Source organism: Phoxinus phoxinus, assembly GCF_949152265.1.
Source record: "Phoxinus phoxinus genome assembly, chromosome: 12".
NCBI classification, from domain to species: domain Eukaryota; kingdom Metazoa; phylum Chordata; class Actinopteri; order Cypriniformes; family Leuciscidae; genus Phoxinus; species Phoxinus phoxinus.
This window is the reverse complement of record NC_136887.1, coordinates 16960545-16981469: the sequence shown is the minus strand read 5'-3', so window position 1 is coordinate 16981469 and position 20925 is coordinate 16960545. Positions and strand designations below refer to the sequence as shown.

General features: G+C 37.5%; 1 protein-coding gene across 2 annotated transcripts in view; it reads left to right on the top strand.

Moving 5' to 3' along the window:
• tsc22d3 (TSC22 domain family, member 3) overlaps nucleotides 1-11018 on the top strand; it is a 32857-nt gene extending 21839 nt beyond the window's left edge. Inside the window, exons 1-3 of one of the 2 annotated variants that reach the window (XM_079631817.1) lie at nucleotides 6078-7934; nucleotides 8111-8162; nucleotides 9672-11018. In XM_079631817.1, coding sequence (XP_079487943.1) covers nucleotides 7813-7934; nucleotides 8111-8162; nucleotides 9672-9929 — 432 coding nt within the window. In that variant the 5' untranslated portion in view covers nucleotides 6078-7812 and the 3' untranslated portion in view covers nucleotides 9930-11018. Of the gene's footprint in view, nucleotides 1-6077; nucleotides 7935-8110; nucleotides 8163-9671 lie in introns of those variants that run through there. The other variant, XM_079631816.1, reaches the window with a different exon arrangement.
• The last annotated feature ends 9907 nt before the right edge of the window (nucleotides 11019-20925 follow it).

Below are 20925 nucleotides of genomic sequence, written 5' to 3'. Positions count from 1 at the left end.
GACACTTTCAGCTGATATCCCCTCCCCAGTCACAATCTTTTTTAGTTTATTAAATCTGATATATTATTTCATATAATAAATAATAATATAAATAAAACTGTAAGATTCAGATTTTTTAAAATGTTTTCTCTTATGCTCACCAAGGCTGCATTTCTTTGATGAGAAATACAGTAAAAACTATAATATTTTGAATTAATTAATTTTCTATTTTAATTTAAAAAAATATATAATTTACTCCTGTGATGTGTATGGTATATACACACACATACACCGACACACACACCGACACACACACCGACACACACACCGACACACACACACAAATAAAAATCTATTTATTTATATATTATATATGTATATTTTATGTGTGTGTATGTGATTTGTGTGTGTAACTTTAGAATATCACTTGAAATCATACACCAATAATATCTAAATCCAACTTTGTTTGACTGTACGTGTTTAGAATGACTTCAATATTGGTTATTATTGGAATACGTGCCAACTCTGAAAGGTTGATGGAACATATGAAGACTTCAGATGCAAAAGCCTCTATAGTGCCATCTGAAATTTTCTTCTAAAATGAGCATTTTTATCAACCTCTTTTATTTCAGTTCAGTAATTTCACTTTAATGACAATTAATAGGTCATTTCCATTGCCAATAAAGTGAAATAACTGAACATAAACATACAAGCTTGATAAAAATGATCATTCTAGAAGAAAATTTCAGATGGCACTTAGAGGCTTTTGCATCTGAAGTCTTCATATACAACAGCCTTAATACATTTTTGAAGAGTTCACTGCTGTAGAGAAACTGCTGCATTAGCAATGACTTTATAACCTGGCTGCAGATGCTTACATAACCCTGCCATGGCATGCAAGGTCCACTTCCTGAGAGAAGGTGCTCTTCCTCATCGCCGAGCCCGTGGGAGGTCACGGCCCATGTAGTGAGAGGCATTGATCAGTATGACCCGTGAGCAGCCGTGCACGGGTAACACGCTCTGATGGTTCTCTGCAGAAAATAATGCATTATTAATTAAGAGTGTACAGACACATCTGGACTGATCTCTTTCCATGTCTGCACAGCAGGGGCTGCTTGAACACGTGGATCATTGGTACATGGCGTACAGAGCTGAAGACAGATCTACTCCCTGACCTTATTGTATTATGTGAGAAATCAGGATCATCACTTTTATAGATAGAGACTACTCATATTTACAGATCTCACTGTACTGATTTGTAAATGCATGAATGGATTTTATTTATTCAACATAACCTTGGGACTAATGTTCTGTGTTTATGATGATTATATTAATGATGATAATGATGACACTTATGTCATTAGAGTGTTCCCTCCTTTTATTGCTTCAATATCTATGACGGATAAATTAGAGCGATTTGATATAATTTTACAAAGTGTGCAGAACAGACGTTTTTGTTGGAGAGAAGCTCTCCCTCTGGACTCTGTATGAAAACATGCCAAGCAGCCTTTTTGGTTTAAGTTTTTTTTTTTCATTTGAGCTCACATCTTGCAAGAAAGAACACAATATTCTTGAATATAATATCAGTCAGTGTTAAATACTCTCCTTTACTTAAACCTTGTTTTCCACTATAAAGAAACTTTTATGCAAAGGAAGGGTTCCAATGATGTCAAAGGTTCTTCAGGGATCCATAAATGCCAATAAATAACCTTTACTTTTAAGAGCGTACCCAGCTTATTACCGGGACAACAATAAGTTATTCATAGATTTTTCACTGAAAAGCCTAAACTCCCTCTCGGTGGCGCCATCAACTCTTAGAAAGATGGACATAAGGGACAAAACTGCACCTTTATCTCCATCTCACTTAATGTGTCATTCCGGCATTTCATACTTTGTATTAGTCGGAGTTATGCAATTTGTCATGTAATTTGGAAATGGCACCATCTAGCAGACCAATTATTTCCTTATTATTTTGCATGCACAGTAATAAGACTGCATTGTGCATTCAAGAGTGAAATTATGTTTGTATCTGAATGAGATGCGTTTAAGTTTTTATAGTCAAATAAAAAATGTCGCACGTACACTACCTTTTAAAAGTTTTTAAAGAAATTAATACTTTTAGTCAGCAAGTAATGCATTACACTGATTAAAAAAGTCTAAGTAAATACATACTGTTCTTTTGAACGGTCTACGTTCAAGAATTGTAAAAAAAAAAAACTGATTTCAACTGTTGTTAACATCAATAAAAATAAGAAATGTTCTTGGGTACCAATGAGCATATTAATTAGAAAGCATATAATGATGGCTGAAAAATCAGCTGTTATCCCAGAAATAAATTACAATTTAAAATATATTAAAATAGAAAAAAGGTTTCCAATATTACTAGTTTTACTGTATTTTTTATCAAATAAATGCAGCCTTGGTGAGCATAAGAGGGTGCAAAAAAATAAATATATATAATAACATAAAATCTTTCCAAACCCAAACCTTTGACCGGTACTGTATCTATACCATTACTTCAGTGATGGTATAGATACAGATATGCCCATTGTTGTACCTTGTAAATCTGAAAAGCCCATACAGCCGGAGAGGGCAGTAGATTCTCTTTAGTAGCGTAAAGACAGATGACTGCATTTGCTGAGATGACACAGCTCTCAAGCGGGTGTAAATATCCAGCAGGAATAGGGGTTCTGAATGTCCACAACAGCCTCAAGCGGCTAAGCCAGTGTATTACAGGGGACCTGTGCTTTCTGTCATGAACAGCTTGGGTCTTTAGTGGAGGCTGTGCAGAATTTCCATGAGGCCCACTGGAAACTGGGTAACAGAGAAGTTAATCAAACCCACGTGCTCTAGTCCACACCGAGTCTTGTCTAGACAGATAACAGAGGGCCGGGTCTGTGACACACCTGGGCTGTAAAGGTAAACATCTGCTAATACTTGCTGTATGATTCGAGGCGGTTCTATAACTGTTAAAATGAAGTCTTACATAAGCAGCTCCTTCATGCACTAAGATAATAGTGCCATTGACAGTCTGAGCAATCATAATTGCTCAGTCAGCCATTGCACGCAAGTTGCTGCATGGGTGATATAATAACCTGTTTTCCACCTCATTTAATCAAGTCAATGGGAACAGGCATTCATGAGCACTGCAAGCCCTCACTACAGTTAATAATTATAAATGTTTCTTGAGTATAAAATCATCAGAAATGCTTTCTGAAGGATCATGTGACTGGAGTAATGATGCTGAAAATTCAGCTTTGCATCAGTAATAATTTGAAAATATATTCAAATAAAAAAACAATTATTTTAAATTGCATCAACATTTCACAACATTACTACTGTATTTTTGAATAAATAAATGCAGCCTTGGTTAACATAAGAGACTTCTTACAATTTTTTTTTATTTTTTTATCTTACCAAACTAAACTTTTGAATGGTAGTGTTTCTCACACTTACAAATGTAAAAGCTCTACAAATGTTCTGTTTTGTATCTGGCCTAAATTGCCATCTTATTGGCTGTTAAGGCAGGACCTGCACTCACGCTATTAACGCTCAAGTAGGTCAAGTCAAGGGCTTCCGTGAAAGCACAATACATGGGGAAGCCATCCTGACATGGGAAAAAACAAGCAGAACAAATTCGCACACGTTGTTCAAAAGGAAAGTTTTACTTTTGGAACATGAAATTAAATTACATTATTGATGCCAACAAACAAACACCTTATTTGTCTTCAGGCTGACTTGAATTACGTCTGTAAGAATTATTAATGCGTTTTTGACTCAGCTCAATTACACAGTTTAATGTATCTAGCAGATTAAAGCAATGAAAACAAAGTTTTACATAACACATTGTATGCGCATCTCCTGTACGGACATGATTTATGTGGGCAAACAAAAACCCAATCACTGTAGTATGCTACATAACTGCTTTTTTTTTTTTTTTTTCGCAGTCACGCATAAGTCCTTTCAGACAGTCAGACAAAACAAAGCTGTCTGATGAGAAATGAGCATGGTATATACATAAAAGTTGAAGCACGTCTTTTCTTATCCTACAAAAGGGAACTTAAACTGAACAAACTTCTTCCATAAACAGTTATAGAAATTATAGATGGAAATTCTGCTGTTTTTGCAGAGTCATCTGAGATTGATATGGTTGGAAATTCCAGATAGCAACAACTGCCCCGTTTACACCTGATATTGATCACAATCAGACGAGGAACACACATGTCCGTTTACACCTGGTATTTTAATCCCTGTCTTTTGTCCACTGTTGTAAAGTACCACTTCTGCCGTAAGTTTTTCGAGGGGAAGGTCTATGGGCGGGTAAATGTACAGACTTTTTTCAGATCTTTTGGACGAAATTTACATAAGAACATGACCGGAGTAAACAGAAAAACAATCGGAGAGCAGTAGCTTTCGTTTCTGCTCTTAAAGCCGCAAGATCACGCCGCCGAACGCTGATGTGAATGCGTGTTAGAAACCAGGAATGGTGAGAGAACAATGTGCTTGGAACGTTTTTCGTCTTATTCAAACCAAAATTGGGTCTTCAGCTGACAAAGTTTAAAACCTGTCACGAAAGCAATCCAGTTGAATGCGTTTTCGACTACCTCTGGAAGTGGTTGAAAGTGGACAAGCTCAAACCGTTTTAGACCCTGTTTACACCTGTATTTAGTGTCATCCACTTGTGATCCGATCGACCAAAACGCATCTTAATACCAGGTGTAAACAGGGCCAGTGAGACTCATTTGTATAGCATTGTCATTTTGTTGACTTTAATCATTTATCATACTCAGAATATTCTGCTCTCAATCATGTTGATCAAACTTCCTATGTGGGAAAAAAAGACATTCGCCATATTTGTCTGACAGACAGACAGTGAACAGAGAAAAACAAGACACAACATCTTTGTATGTCCACCTCCCTCCCATCTAACAGAGGATGGGACATTTTCACACCATCCACGCTGCTCGAGTCGCAAGGTTGCATCTTGGGCTGCATCCGCAGAAACTTGTTCATAGTGACCGTCCACAGAGCAACAACCATGAGTTTACCACCTATTTACTCACCTAGTCTATTTAAGAAGAGGGACAGGCGGTAAGTGTAAGAATGCTGGAGTCGCGTGTGTATCATTACAACTGACAGCTGATGGATTAATTGTGTAGGTGTGAATGTGAGCGAGGAAAAGTTAGTCTGGTCTAACCACTCAAACTGGCGAATACTGCAGGTCTTGCTCTACAAGGTGTGAAAATCGTTACGTTACAGACAGGCAGCGAAGTGCATTACCGGGTTCATCGTCTGTGGATCATGATACAAAGTACTTACAGACGTATTGCATAACTTGTTTTTTTCAATTCGTAGGATACAAAATCAAGAGTTTACACTGATGATGTTATTTACATATTTTATTCTTCACTATGGCGAGCATCTCTAGAAACTAGATCTAATTTGTTCAACTAATAAGCAGCAGGTATTCACAGAATGCAAACTCGACATACTGAAAAAATGCCATTCCACACATTCTTTCGTAAGGATTATTGGTGTGTCCTCACGTACGCAAATGCTAACTAAGTTACCCAAGTATGGTTAGGTGTGTCTTGAAAACTCTAATCCAGTTTTGTGGGTTTTTATTAAATGAAGTCATGTTGCAAGTGAAAATAATTATGCCACTCAGTGTAACTGTATTGAACATAACATATACATTGAGACCAGTCTTAAAGTTCCCAACCTTGTTTTAAATTGTGTAGCAGTGTAAAGGATTTGTTTATCGGAGACTGTCTGGGACATCTCCACCCTGGCCATGGTGACAGACGGAGACACACTGTACCATGGCACATCTGTGTTTACTGTGATGTACGAGTGGCGACTGAATGAAGCATCTGTTTGCTCATCGCGCTGCATCAAAACAATGTGAAAGTTAACATTTATTCAATACTGAACGATTTTTTAGCAAATTTATTTGTAAGTCCCGCTTTCCTTGGAATGTAATGTAGCTTTCTCTTTGCTAGAGAGTCTGGTTGTCCTGGTTTTGTCACGTCACTAAAATGACGACGATAATGAATTACTACTATTAGCTGTAACAGGGAGGTTCTGTTGACACTTCATTGCCTGCAGACTCTCATGAGGCATAACTCTTCAAATTAAGAAGCCACTTCATGGTCTTTCCCTCTTCATCTGAGGGTTGATTATCATTTCATACAGTACAGACTGTACAAGCATTTGCCAATTACCCTGACTACAGCTCACCAGGAGTCCGGTTAACTCTTTCTGGAGCGCTCCTCTGAAATCTAATCTGTCAGCTTTACTAACTCTGCATGAAATGGAAAGTGACAGCACTACGGTGACTAATTTGTGCTTTTCTGTAAAGTCTCATTAGGAGGATCAACTTTGAGCCGTTCCCTTTTAAAGGGCTACACTAGGATCCAAACAAATTCTTGCTCCGCTCAGAAAAGATAGATGATAGATTGTAAAATGTAGTGAAAGAGTCGATAATGTCCGTAAAATGACGTTTTGTGTCATACTGTAATACAATCATTTTCATAACTTTGCGTTGTGCGATGGTGCTAGCACGTCCCATCAAATGATTTCCCCCAAAAATTCAATTCACAAAGCAGATATTATGTGAATAATAACAGTGTCTGTTCATAAGCTGTGCATGTTTATAAGTTAGACAACATTTAAGTTTGATTTTGTTATAGTTTATATTATTATATAGTTATATTTACATTTTGAGTCTACACCAGGTATTTTTAGAAGGATTAAAACATTTATTTTGGTTACTTATATTTTTGTTTATTTTTTGGTGTGTTTTTTTCACACTGTTTTATATCTGCAACATTGTAAAATGCGTTAAAATGTACTTGCTGAGGACTTTACAGTTGTATGCTTTTATTATGAACTCATGAGCTTTAATGTTTAAAAGTAAACTGATGGACAGCGAACCAGTGTGTTTATGTTCTAAATGAGCAAAATGTGCAAATATTAGCTTACTGATATCAAAGTGCCAGTGACTTAGATTCCAAGTTTGGTTGAGCATGTGTTTATGACTGTTATACACAGTTTGGCCACTAGAGGCACTAAAGGCTGAAGTTAGACAATATGGAAAAAAAGTGTTGTGAGAAAATTTTCAAAACTTTCCCATCCAGTTCTCCTTATCTCTGAGCAGTCAACTCCAAAACTAAACGTATGAAGACACGGAGACATCGATTGAAAGACAAATTCTGTCAATTTACTATTAATAAAACTGCTCAATTAGGCTACTGATTTTCACCAAGAGACAAATGACCAGGTTTATAGGAACGCGTCGTTCCTTAAAGTGACAACTTTACATGGATAAGACAAGTAGCCTACATTTTCACCTACTTAGTCACAGGGCTATACTATACATTTCACGAGGTAACGTTATGTGTCATAACTCGTAAAAACGTACTATCAATTATCAAAAAATGCCGTTTTTTAATGGCGTACTACGTGTCTTGTTTGTGTTGGTGTGTTGTGGAGGTTTGTCCCGCGGTTTGCTGCTGCTGCATGCTGTGTGTTCTTTGAGGGAGTTCAGTGAGAGGGCAAAACGAAAATCTATGCCACAAGCCTCATTTGCATAATACATTCGGGCGTCATATGACGCCACCGAGCGGAGTATAAAAGCGCGCTGCGGCAGAAATAGCATCACTTGCCGACAGTGTTTCTCTGAAACCGCTCCTAGTTCACTCATAGTGCCCGGTTTTATCTGCGCGTATTGCAACAGAGCAACGCAACACAAACAACCAGGATCTTAAAATCGTGTTCAAACAAGTCGCAAACGTGGCGAGAAGTATTATTCAGACGGGTCTTGTACTCAACATGAGCACGGAGATGTTTAAAACGCCAATGGAGCTCGCAGTCTATCAGCTGCACAATTTCTCCATCTCCTTCTTCTCATCCTTCCTTGGCGGGGATGTAGTGTCGGTCAAACTAGACAACAGGTATGCCGATTTTACGAGATTATTAGATGCTTTTGACAGTCGACAGGAATTACAGTCGGACATAAATCTTATTTTGCTGTTTTGCTGCATCGACACAGATGTCACGCACTAAGGGCTTGTTTACTACTGCAGGGTCTGAACTGCGTTTTAATACTTTGTGTCTTTGTCTTTTGCAGTGCCTCTGGCGCAAGCGTTGTGGCAATTGACAACAAGATCGAACAGGCAATGGTAAGATCTATTCTTTTAACACTATGATCAGATGTTTGCAGAATTGCAGTGGAAAGTATCTAGTTTCTGTGTAGGCTGTAACCAGAGCTGTGCCACGCTCTAGAGCTGCTGCATATACATTCATTGCATATGCTTTGTTTGCCCACCTGCAGTAAAAGTCAAAGGTTGCTGTACAACACCACATGCACCCTTTTGTGTAAAACTAGTCATTATTTTAACCCATTTAATCCCCCCAGTAACATCTGTAACCAAAAGTCTTAATGTACTATTTAATAATATATGTATTTATTAAACATTACTATTAATTATAAATGAAAAAGCAGATCATAACTATTTGGCACAAATAATCTGAAAAGTATTTTGTTAATGTATTAAGATTGCTCATTATATACATAATGCTATGCAAACATTTATGTTAACCAGAGCCAAATTTGAATAATTAACTTGATTGTAGATTATGCAAAAGTAATAATAACAACAACAAATACTTAGATAATTATTCTTAAAATCCCAACATTAAAATAACCTGATAGTAAAAGTTTTAACCCATTTAATCTCCCTAGTAATATATGTAACCATTTTTTCACCTTTTAAAGGGTCTTAAATTCCTATTAGTACTATTTAACTGTAAAAGCAAATGCATATATTTAACTACCATAACTGGTACAAATAATCTTTAAATTATCTTTTATTAATGTATAACAATTACTGTCTTACAGTATATAAATCACGCTCATAATAGATGTAAACATTGCAATAACTTTGAATTGCAATAACTTGATTCACATAAAGAAAATGTAAATACAAATAGGAAACATGCATTTATTCTTAGGGTACGTTTACACTATGTACTAAAAACAGGAAAAAAAATCGTACAGACGACAACATTGTCAAAACGATCCCCATTCACACTGATCCGCTAAAACGACTAAAAATGCTGTATTCATGCTAGGCCAGTAGTTGGCGATATCACTTTGTAAAGAAAATACTACGCGCCTATAGACTGAACATGCACACGTGACAACACATAATATGCATGAAGTCACAGTTTTCACAAATTCAAAAACAAACCTTTATAGACAATAGCGATTTAGTTTTTAAACACTTGCACTTTGAATCCTTTTTTATCATTTGTGTTTTCAGGCCCCAAAAATGCAGTTGTCGTGTAAATGAATGGCCAAACCGCATATAAAGTTTTCAGTATTTAATTAAAAACAATGTTGTGTAAACAGCCTCTTGGATTCTCTTTTACCTCACAATGATAGAACATAATGTACAGTTGTTGTCATTACAAATTCAGCAACCCTGAATAAATGACAGTTTATTTCATTGGGCTATTCAATGAGTAAAATACGTGTGCTCAATTAGAAGAATGAGGCTGAGAACTTGGATTTTTCCAGCCGAGTTCATACATTAATTCCACAAACAGATCAGTTGCAATGTATTCAATAGTCTGGAGTATGTTTTGGTGTCATCATGGAAACTCAATTCTCTGTATTTCTCTTGCAGGATCTTGTAAAGAATCACTTAATGTATGCAGTTAGAGAAGAAGTGGAGGTCTTGAAGGAGCAGATCAAGGAGCTGGCAGAGAAAAACAACCAGTTGGAGCGTGAGAACAGCCTGCTGAAGAACCTGGCGAGCCCAGAGCAGCTGGAGAAGTTTCAGTCCCGTCTGCCCTCAGACTCCATCCTCCCCCTGGAGCCCCTGGAGCTGGGCTCCCCCGAGAACGGCGAGCACCAGTACATCAGCACGGGGTCTGCTGTATAAGTGGCTCTGCCATGGGGCGGGCAGAGCCACAGCTCTCACCTGAAATGGACCTCCAGATATGCAACTTCAAGATGAAGCTGGCTGTACAGATGAAACCTGACCTGAAATGAAAGCATTACGACGTACCAGTGGCCAAGTTCTGTATTATCCGACAATCTCTTCGGACTAACATGGAAAAGAGAGAGTGATGTAGACGTCTGAGGTTACTGTACAACGGGACTGACGTGCCCCTTGCTTGGAAGGGGGCCCAGCCTTGCTTTCCTTTGGTCCCTCTCACGAAGAGACGGAGAGGGGTTTGCCTGATGGAGCTGGCCGAGAGCGCAACTTCGGTCAAGCCAAGGAAATGTACGTCCCTACGAGATGCCCCCACAGTCTCACGAGAGCCCCACCTGACGTGAGCTGTACGGGACTCTTGTTCATGCCCTCCGTGTCACCGATCCCTAGTGCTGTGGACATTCTCAGCTCCCGTAGTTCAGGACGCTTGAGACGGACCTGTACGGAGCACCGGTCCTCTCGTCCACAGCGGTGACTCCTGCCATATGATTTGTATAGCATCGCTTGTATCTCTGCAGATGGGGCCTGCTGCTTATGGGGATTATTGCTTGTTTGTGTTTTGAAACGGAACAAAAATCAACTTGTTTATGTGGGCTGTGTGTAAAAATGATTTTTTTCTTTTTGTGGGAATGAAAATCTGTATACATTTGCTATAGTTCTGTAAATTAGCATCTGATGTAAAGCGAAATGTTCTGAAACGGACGGAGGTGAGGGGCGGAAAATGTTGCTGCGAATGTTCTGCTGACACGTCGAACGTGTGTTCTGTTGACCCTCTATGCCAACCAACTGACAGGCACGATGGTGTCTGAAGGAGGCCACATGTTTTTCAATGAACTTTGTGTTTTCTAACCACCAAAGACTTGCCTAATACTCACAAGCCAACAGGACCATGTGTAACTTTTCACAGGGAGAAGTTTTTTGACAGCAGTCTTTTTGTAACATTGGTATTGTTGCTTTATTGTGTCCATGGTGTTTTTTTGTAACGATTTATGGATGCAAAATGCACATCGCAATAAACCTGATGTTTACACTAAATACTACCCTCAGATCTTTTTCTTTTTCTTCATGAAGGACAAGAGCATTTTCTGTAGTTTTATATTTAGTGCATACGACCTCTTAGAAGTTACACTCAGACTCTTAGTATCTATACAAATGCCAACTTTAAATGTAATGTAAAATCAGAGCAATCTTCCTTGGTCTCAATATAAGATTGAGAGTCTTTAAAAGATGATATGTTTGACACTACATTAGTAAAGTTCATGCATGGAAGATGAGGCCTTCACAAAGCAATTATTTAGACCAATAATATCCCCTTAGCATGCATGGTAGTTTATGATAGACGTTTGCTATTCAAGTATGCACTGACATCACTTGCTGCTCACATTTTACTACATGCAATGAAACTTCTTTATATGAATAATCAAATTCTTTCCAGTAATTACATATATATAAAGATAAATGCCATTGACCTCAGTGAGCGCATGATAATATAATATGCTAAGTTTGGACTTTCCACTGAACTATCAAAATGACTATTAAAAAAACTATACATGGAAAAAAGAGTGTTTAATTGCAGATGTTTATGTACATACACAGATCTAGAGCTAAGTGCACAATGGCTACTGTGCTGTAGTAATCCACAAGGCTTTGGGGCCAACATAGTGAGAAAACAGATCCTGGCGTGTGAAACCCTCATCTTTCCTCCTTAGGAAGGGCACGCTCAGTGTAACTCAATCCTCTCCCTTATGTAAGACTTATGTAAGACCCACATCTCAGTATTCTACAGAAGTTATAAGGTAGGAAGTAATACAATATATTCAAAAGACTATTCGGTTCCAGCGGGTCACGTCCACTGGGTCCTATTGCAGATGGGTGGAGGTTTCAAAGGAAATCACTTCTGGAAATATCAGAATCCAAATGCACTCTGATCTGATGTTTCATTCATGTTTTATTGCCGTTATTAACATCTAACTAAAGCCAACTTAATTGTACTGAACATTTATATGGGAAAATTCTTATAATTTAAAACTGTACAGACAGCTTTTTCTAAACTGAATAGACAAAACACATACAAAATAAACATGCATAAATATTTGTGAAGTTTATGTGAATATGAAGATTGGGTTACACTTTATTTTAAGGTATCCTTGTCCTTGTCACAGTGTAATTAAACATTTGCATACGGAGTAATAACAATTAACAACCTGTACTTACTATAGGATAGGATTAGAAATCATGCATAATTTACTGTTACAATAAGTACATGTAACATATGTAAGCAAGGAGTCTGTAAAATAAAGTGTTACTGAAGGTTCATATTATGTTACTTCATTGTGTAATAGACAAGATAACTTCTTTTGGCAAATAACTAAGTAACCAACAAACTAAATAATAATAATAATAATGTTATAGTATTATAATATAAATAAATAACAATGATAAAGCCTTGGTAGCAATTGAATTAAAGCCTTTATGATTAATGCATTATAAAGGTATTGACAATGTTATATTATAATGCATTATATCTTTTCATAAATAAACCAAAGTTAAAATGCATTATAAAATTAGCAGATTCCTTGTTAAATCTGAAATTGGTTGTTTGTCGTGTTTCAATGCATTATGCTTTCTAAAGGTGTGTCCAATGAATAGATTAGTATTATAATGTATTATAACTGTCGTTACAATTATTCAAGAGACCATGCAATGCATTATAAGGTGCATTACCAGGCATAATCAATGCATTAAAATACGTTTAGAATGCATTATATATAAAGGCATTAAGTAAGTGTAAGTTTTTGTTCATGGTATTTTTGGACTGGAGTAAACAACCATGGACAATGTTCAATGGTTCAATGTTCAGACTCAGAGTGGATTCACTGGTGATCTGGCATTTGTTCTGCTTCCCAAAACAGCTGCAAGACCTCTGCTGTTATGCAACTCCCAAACATCTGTTTCAGTTTGGTGTAGTGGGTGGTGTTCTATGTCGAGGCCTGGTGAAGTGTGGCCGGGTTTGCATGCGAGCGAGTTACCGTGCACTGATACATTTACTTGTTTGTTCTGTATGTAAATATAGGCTCAGAGTAGGCTGTTTGTGCCATATTTCAGTGGAGTGACATTATTTCCTAAGCCTCAGATCTAATACCCTGTTGTGGAAAATCATTGAGTGTGATCCGCAGTGTAAACGGTGTTACCTCATTCTCACTTTATACAAACAGCCTCTCGCTCCCAGGTGCATCCTGTAGAGACAGAAGCAAATGAGAGATGTTTGCTTCGGGAATTTTTTTTTTAGATCTTTTGGAAGAAAGTTGACAGTATAAATAGACAAAGTCATTACGAGGCCAAAGTGTTTACTACTTTTGTGCAACGCACTGACTGGTGTCCAGCTACCAAATTGAGTAATTCAAAATTGCTGCAAATTTTCCATTGAATTACATCAGAGACACTGATGCCTAAATCCAAATAAATACATTCAAGAGTTATATAACTTACTTATATTTAAAATACATGATGATTTTTCAATGTATAATTTAGAATTAGACTATATAATTTATATAGTTAATATTAGACTTCAATAGGTTTCTAGAGTCCTGCTAGGTGTATGGTCTATCTACTTTAGACATAAAAGGCAAACAAATACCGGTACATGACCCATTGTTAAACTTGGGTTGCATATAAGTCATAACCACAGAGATGTAAAAAATTTCCATTGTACAAACCACAATTTCAGATTGTCTGTGATGCGACAGCATGTTTTGCAAGACTTATGTCTCTGTGTATGCACAAACTCATGACCTTTTGTTGCAGTCAGACATAGGGCCCTATCTTGCACCCAGCGCAAATTACTTTGAACACCGACGCATGTACCATTCCTTTTTTTCACCCGACTCATGTCGGTAAATTATGGAATGAACTTGCCCTCGGGAGGCGGTTCAGCGAAAAAGAGGCGGCATGTTCCGGCGCAAAAGTTCCTTGGTGCTACAGTATTTTGCAGGTTCGGAAAACAATTCCACCACTGACCAGGAAAAACCTAGTCTAAAGACATTCAGATGGCAGTTATTCAGATGCTATTTTAAGGGCGCATGCTTTGCCATAATGTAGCGTGTGCACAACGCGCATACACTTTGCTTCTCTCATAGACAGCAGCAGTTCCCATTTTTGCAAACCATACATAATTACAAGGAAAAATATTACCACACGAGGGAAATCATTGTGGTGTCCATGAAGATGTGAAAAAATAGGCATAAACCTAGCTTACACATTTACCCAAATTATTCAGGCTAATTGTAGTAATGACGGATCAAACCTGTTTGATCAATAGTGGCACGACACATAGGTATATAAGGACATCTGACATAGTGGGTTGTCTGTCAAGAAACAAAATTGGAATGTGAGATGACGCTCTAATTGGTTTATTGCACATTACGCCGAAACCTATGAGTAATAATAACTTCAGACCAACCCATTTTAGATTTGCGTCGGCCGCAAGAGTCATTTATCCCGCCGGTATAATAGCGACAGCTCACAGCCCGAGATCCGCCCACAAAGTTACTTGCGTTTCGCGTTTGATACTTGCGTTTCAGATTGTTAAAATAGGGCCCTTAATGTATACAGTCTAAAAGTATTGAATCTTTTCAAGTTCTCTGATATTGCTTTGGGTGTTTTATCTCAGTATACCCAAGCCAGTTTGACCCAAATCATTTTCATCCATAAAGTCTCTAATGATTTAATATTAACTGGTTATACTTAAAATATAAACTTCTAAATGGACTCTCTGTTTTGCAAAAGCAGTAAACCGTGAATAGTTGGCGACTAATGAATTTAATTTGTCTCCAGGTATAATCTACGACAACGTCTTATTAATTCCCATTAACATACACAACTATCTCTTATAATAGAGCATTTTGTATTCACAAGACCAAATGTTCTGTTTATTTAAGGTAAGCTACTATTGCTCTTGTTTTTACAGATTTCTAAGGGTGTGGGAATGTGATAAGCTTACCACACTCCACCTATAGAAAGAGGATTTGGAAACCAACATTGGTTACTTTCACACAACCATAAAAGGATGTTGCCTCACAAACACATATGGGTAGTAGTTCCACCCTAAACTCTTTACTAATCTATGGGCTGATGCAAGAGGTCAAATATACCAACAGAAGTTGGCCAATGACTCTGAGTTGCAGGAACATAGAAAACTTATGTTTGTTAGTCCCTCAACTTGATGAGTTTTAAATGAGGAGGGTATAAAATATCAATAAAGATCCTCCAACTTTATGAATGGCTTTAATTGGGCTCTCCTCAAAAAGAGACTCTTTTAGGAGGGAGAAGGGAAGGTGCTCCTATTTAACAGTGCTGGAATTCTTCCTTGACGCATTAGATCTGAGAGGAACAGTGTTCGTCTTTCCCCAGGGGTTTGGAAAACACTGTGAAACACTGTGTGTCTGTGTGAGAGGTGTGCTCCTCTGTGGTACCAGTCTCGCAAAGAATGTGCTTGGAACACCTTATTTTGACCAAGTGGGGCAGAACAAAGGCCACCAGCATGAGGTTGAGGATTTGAGAGGAAAGCCTCGAATTCAGAGTCCTACCACGGGACAAGCACAGTTTGTTTTCTAGCACTGACGTGTGTCATGGGGGAAAATGATGTGCTCATTACATAACTTTTTCATGATGAACCCAAGTACCTCAAAATTGTTGGGCTTCTGGGAGTTGTTATTGATTAAAGATATTATGTACTACGTACAATGTGTTATGTATATGCATTTACTTTCAATCAACTCCTCAGATAAACTGCTTAGTGGTGGGTGATATCGAAATTTTTAACCCTGTTATTTATATGCATCGCTTAACTATGTCAGTGATACACATCACCAAATGAAGGCTTTTCACTACACCAAATTGTTAAAAATGTAACAAAACCTCACAGGTTTCATCAAGTATAAACAGCATAATACATTGCAAATCTCAACTTGATTGTTGTAAATAATTGAAATAATGTAACATTTTCGCCAGTGATATTTTACAAGTTATATATAGTACGTCCTACTTTGCCTGCATATAGACAGTATACACACATTAAGGTATATTCTCAGCTATGTGATTGTTTATATTGCTGCAAAATGAAAATTGCATAATATAACTTTATTTTCCCATTTAAAACTTAAGTCTTCTATAGTTACATCGTGTACTAAGACCGACAGAAAATGAAAAGTTGCAATTTTCTAGGCCAATATGACTAGGAACTATACTCTCATTCCTGCGTAATAATCAAGGAACTGTGCTGCCGTACCATGGGTGCAGCAGGCGCAATGATATTATGCAGCGCCTGAAAATAGTCCCCAGCTCGGTAACTTCCAACGTGACCGGCACTACGTTTGTAATATCATTGCGCTGCTGGTACGGCAGCACAGTTCCTTGATTATTAAGCAGGAATGAGAGTATAGTTCCTAGTCATATTGGCCTAGAAAATCGCAACTTTTCATTTTCCGTCGGTCTTAGTACACGATGTAACTACAGAAGAGTCAAGTTTTAAATAGGAAAAATATCGAAACTCTCTGGTCATTTTGTTGAGAGAGATGCTAACAGTCTAATCAGATTCAATGATCTATGCTAAGCTATGCTAAAAGTGCTACCGCCAGACCCGGAGATCAGCTGAATGGATTTGAAAACGGTAAAACTCAACTGTTTAACTCTAGGGGAGTTGGAAAATTAGCCTATTTCCAAAAAAAGTGGAGTGTTCCTTTAAACTGCTTGATTGCTTGTTTTGTCTATGCACCCAGTTCGAATCTGCTAAATGTGACTATAAGACAAGATGATATTAAGATATTATAAACAATAACATGACTTTCTGTAAAGTTACTTGAAACAATGTCTATTGTGAAAAGCGCTATACAAATAAATCTGACTTAACTTGATTTGTAAGTAATGTGATGCGTGTACCAGACAGGTCAACATTTTCTTTCCCTAAAAGGATAGTATTCTGAGCAGCATGGTTTTGTGTTTAAGATTGTAATCTGAGCAGTTAAATTGTCGGTGTATTGTGTTGTTGTATAACTTTATGTGGCGAATGCATGCGAGTGCAGGGTAGAGTATAGGTCGACTGGGGGTCAAATGTCTCACCTGGGATGCTGTTGCAAAACCAGTTGAACTTTAACCTCTGTAGGTCCCCTAAGGGAAATTCAAACTGTTTTAATTTCACATGAGTGTGCAAAAGACAGAAAAACAGCCAATTGTAACACAGAAGACTCAGCAATTATTGTTGCTTGTGAAACTTCTTGTTATGAATCACTCTCTTTTAAGAGACTCGTATGGCCAAGTGCTGTTGAGACCATCAAAGTAAAGAAGCCTTCGTATTCTATTAAATATGCATATAACAGAGTTATTTCATTACTGGTAAAAAAAAAAACCCACTTGCAAAACAGTGTAGAACAATTATGAAGTGATGCAAATAGTCTAGTCACGTCAGTTCTTGGAATTTAACTCATCTGTCTTCAGGACATGTCACGTTTGACAGTAAGACATTTAGCCTTCCAACCTAGACAGGTACAAGGCAAAAAACAGCCTGTGAATAAGAAACAAAGTAATACCTTGTATTGCTTACTGAATGTCAAGCATGGAATGTGAAACTCCTACGTGATTTGCATGCAGTATATTGTAAGGTGCTTTCCTTCTCACATGCAGCAGCATGAAGGAATACCAGAGCGCCTGTTTGTTTCGGTCATGATTCTCAGCCAATCAACACTTGGATCCCCGGGGAATGATCTCAGCATGTCTCCTGCCATAAATACACTCTTCACTCCCACAGACAACCCACTGACCATCTCAAAAGACCATCATGTGAAAGCAATTCATCCATCCATCCATAGTTAGTATGTATCTATGTATGTTTCTATGCATCTATCTATCTATCTATCTATCTATCTATCTATCTATCTATCTATCTATCTATCTATCTATCTATCTATCTATCTATCTATCTATCTATCTATCTATCTATCTATCTATCTATCTATCTATCTATCTATCTATCTATCTCTCTCTCTATCTATCTATCTATCTATCTATCTATCTATCTATCTATCTATCTATCTATCTATCTATCTATCTATCTCCATCCATCCATCCATCCATCCATCCATCCATCCATCCATCCATCCATCCATCCATCCATCCATCCATCTGGCTTATTAGGTATTGTTTGGTTTGTGTTGACATATTTGCCCAAAATATTTAATGTTATAGTGGAGGTAATATGAATCATTCTGCCATAGAAGAACATCATGCCTTAAGATTCAAAATTTAATAATCTTGCGTGTTAACAGCAGCCTGGTGTTCTTTTTCGTGAATCATCATCTGAAATCTAATTTTGCAGATCTCAGATGCCCACAGAGAGAGAACCGAGAAAAAGAAAATAAAAGAAAAAAAAATAATCAGCAGAGCTGCTTGATGCTCATTTTTCTTGGAAGGCATTCAGGTTTGGAAGATTAGTTTCTGAAACACGCAGCTCCTCTGTCACATTCCATAACAATAGAATAGCTGCTTAAAGGATGCTGGAAAAATGCTAGAAACTGATTGCACCACGTCTTTACAGTGTATTAATGATGCATGTTGCATACTTGTAAAATTGTGTATTTTTCGGAATTATGTTTGGAGCCTGTCGTGACTGTGGAATAATCATGGTTTAGATCTGCTTGGCTGGGCAATGCTGAGTCCTATACAGGAAACTAAATGCAGTAAACAACACTGGATATTACCTCAAGGGTAGGTATTGTTAAAAGTGAGTGTTTTCAAAACACAACCCGGATGTTCATCTCTTCCTTATGACGTTGGTTTAATCCAACAACAGAGGCCTTGGAGTGCAGTTAGCCCGACGTCTGCACAGGTGAAGCATTCTTGCCATTGTCTCTGCAAATGCAAATGCATCTAAAATATAAAAGGAGGGCAACTGGGCCCGTTGTTTTTGTTATTTAGTCCATCAACAGTTGGATTAACAGTAGGATCATGTCATATCTTCAGCTGGTCAATTCTCGCATGTCTATTGTGTTCTGAATGAGGAGAATATTAAATGTTTTGATCTGGTTGCTGGGTGTGGAGGCCAATGAGAGCAGTCATGATATTCCCACCACAAGTGAGTACATGTTGATTTAGCAGGCATCTACTAAGCTGGGAAAATACGAGCTATTTTTGACCACATACACCATTTAGTTGTTCCTGCCTCAGGAAACTCAGGAGTCATGAGTTCCAGACCTCATACTATTTAAGGAAATTTTACCCCTGTGACGTGGGGTGAAGTTGACAAAAATGCTTGTAAACAATGGTACTAAAGGTAAAATTAAGGCTAAAACCACCAACGCAATGACAATGACATCATCTCATCTATCATACTGTACCCAAAGACACAAAGACATTAATTTATACCAGAACAATTATATAACAGGCAAAATAATAAAAAATGTCCTAATAAATAACTCTCTGACTGAAACAATCACTGTTGAGAAATCGCTGAGTTTTTGGAGAACTTCAAGGATTACTTCACCCAAAAATGCTAATTCTGTCATCAAACCAATATGACTTTATTTCTATAGTGAAACAGAAGTGCTGTCCACTTTTGGTCTATGCAGTTACAAGGAATGAGGACTGAAGCTTCAAAACAGATGTAAAAGCACCATGAAATGATCATAAATGTAGTCCATATGACTCATGCAACTCTATGTATTTCAAGTCTTCCAAGTCATTCAGTTTGTGTGAGAAATAGGACAAAATGTAGGCTGTAATTCACTGATAATCTTCCCCTCCAGCAAGCTGTTAACCAGATCATTGAGTCAGTGAGTTGAATTGAGAACTGAAGGAGTCAGATTTACGAATAAATCAGATGTATTGTAAACTGGACCAACTGAATCATTGAAAAAGTAAAATCTACGGCAGATGCTAACATATTCAGTGTTGTGCAGTTGTGCATATGTACTATCTTTTTGAGAAAGTCCTCACTTACTTTTTAATTATATAAAAAAGAGGCCAATATATTCTTCAGAAAGTCTCCATTTGCGTTCCACGGTAGTTTTCTTTTAACAACATGAGGGTGAGTCGTTTAATGTGTTACTCCTGAGGGCAAGGCCTGCGCACATTTCTAAAGGACCAAGTAAATCTTCCAAGATCTGTTTTTCTTAGTCTGGAAAGTGGGGGAAAAATAATTCACACACAAAGAGAGGATTAGAAACTAGTTCTATCGTATTCACTATAAAGAGGCACAACCTTGTCTACACACCTAAGCCATTTGGAGTAGTCACAGACATGAGAACATGCTAATCAGACATTGATGTTTGAGACAGTTATGTAACCCACCGTCTTTTCGTTCCACGTCTAAAGAAATAAAGAAGGCATTAGTGTAATGGACACAATTAAGCCTACCTTGGCAAGGTACACGCTTCAACTCAGCCTGAGCTTAACCTGCTGTCTGTGTGCTCATGTCTCTCACTTTCCTAGTTATGAAATCTCACATTATTTACCATAGAGCTCCCAAATGTAACTAAGACGTCTTCAGAAGATGTGTTAAAGTTTTATGATTGATGTCTCACTGACAAATTTGAGAATTTGTCAATCAAGAGGTGTCAGTTTGATCAGAATCAATTTGATCGACAAAATAATGACTAATTTCATTAATGAAAGCTTTTTGAAAATGTTAAGATGCGTTAGATTATTATCCGGTCCGAGTTCTGCCTAAGCCTATCAGTTTCCCTTCCTGTTTACACCTTAAGGGGAAGAAATGCCTCTAACAAGACCAGCGGTGGGGAATTTGCAGCATTCCATGTGTGAAGAAACTTCTGCAATATTAATAATTTAAGTCTGAAATGGGGTAGACCTGGTTGAACTTGGCACAATGCAGATAAATTAACAAGAAAAGCCTTTGCAATAAGCTTATTTAAGTGCTTCATTGCAAACACATCAA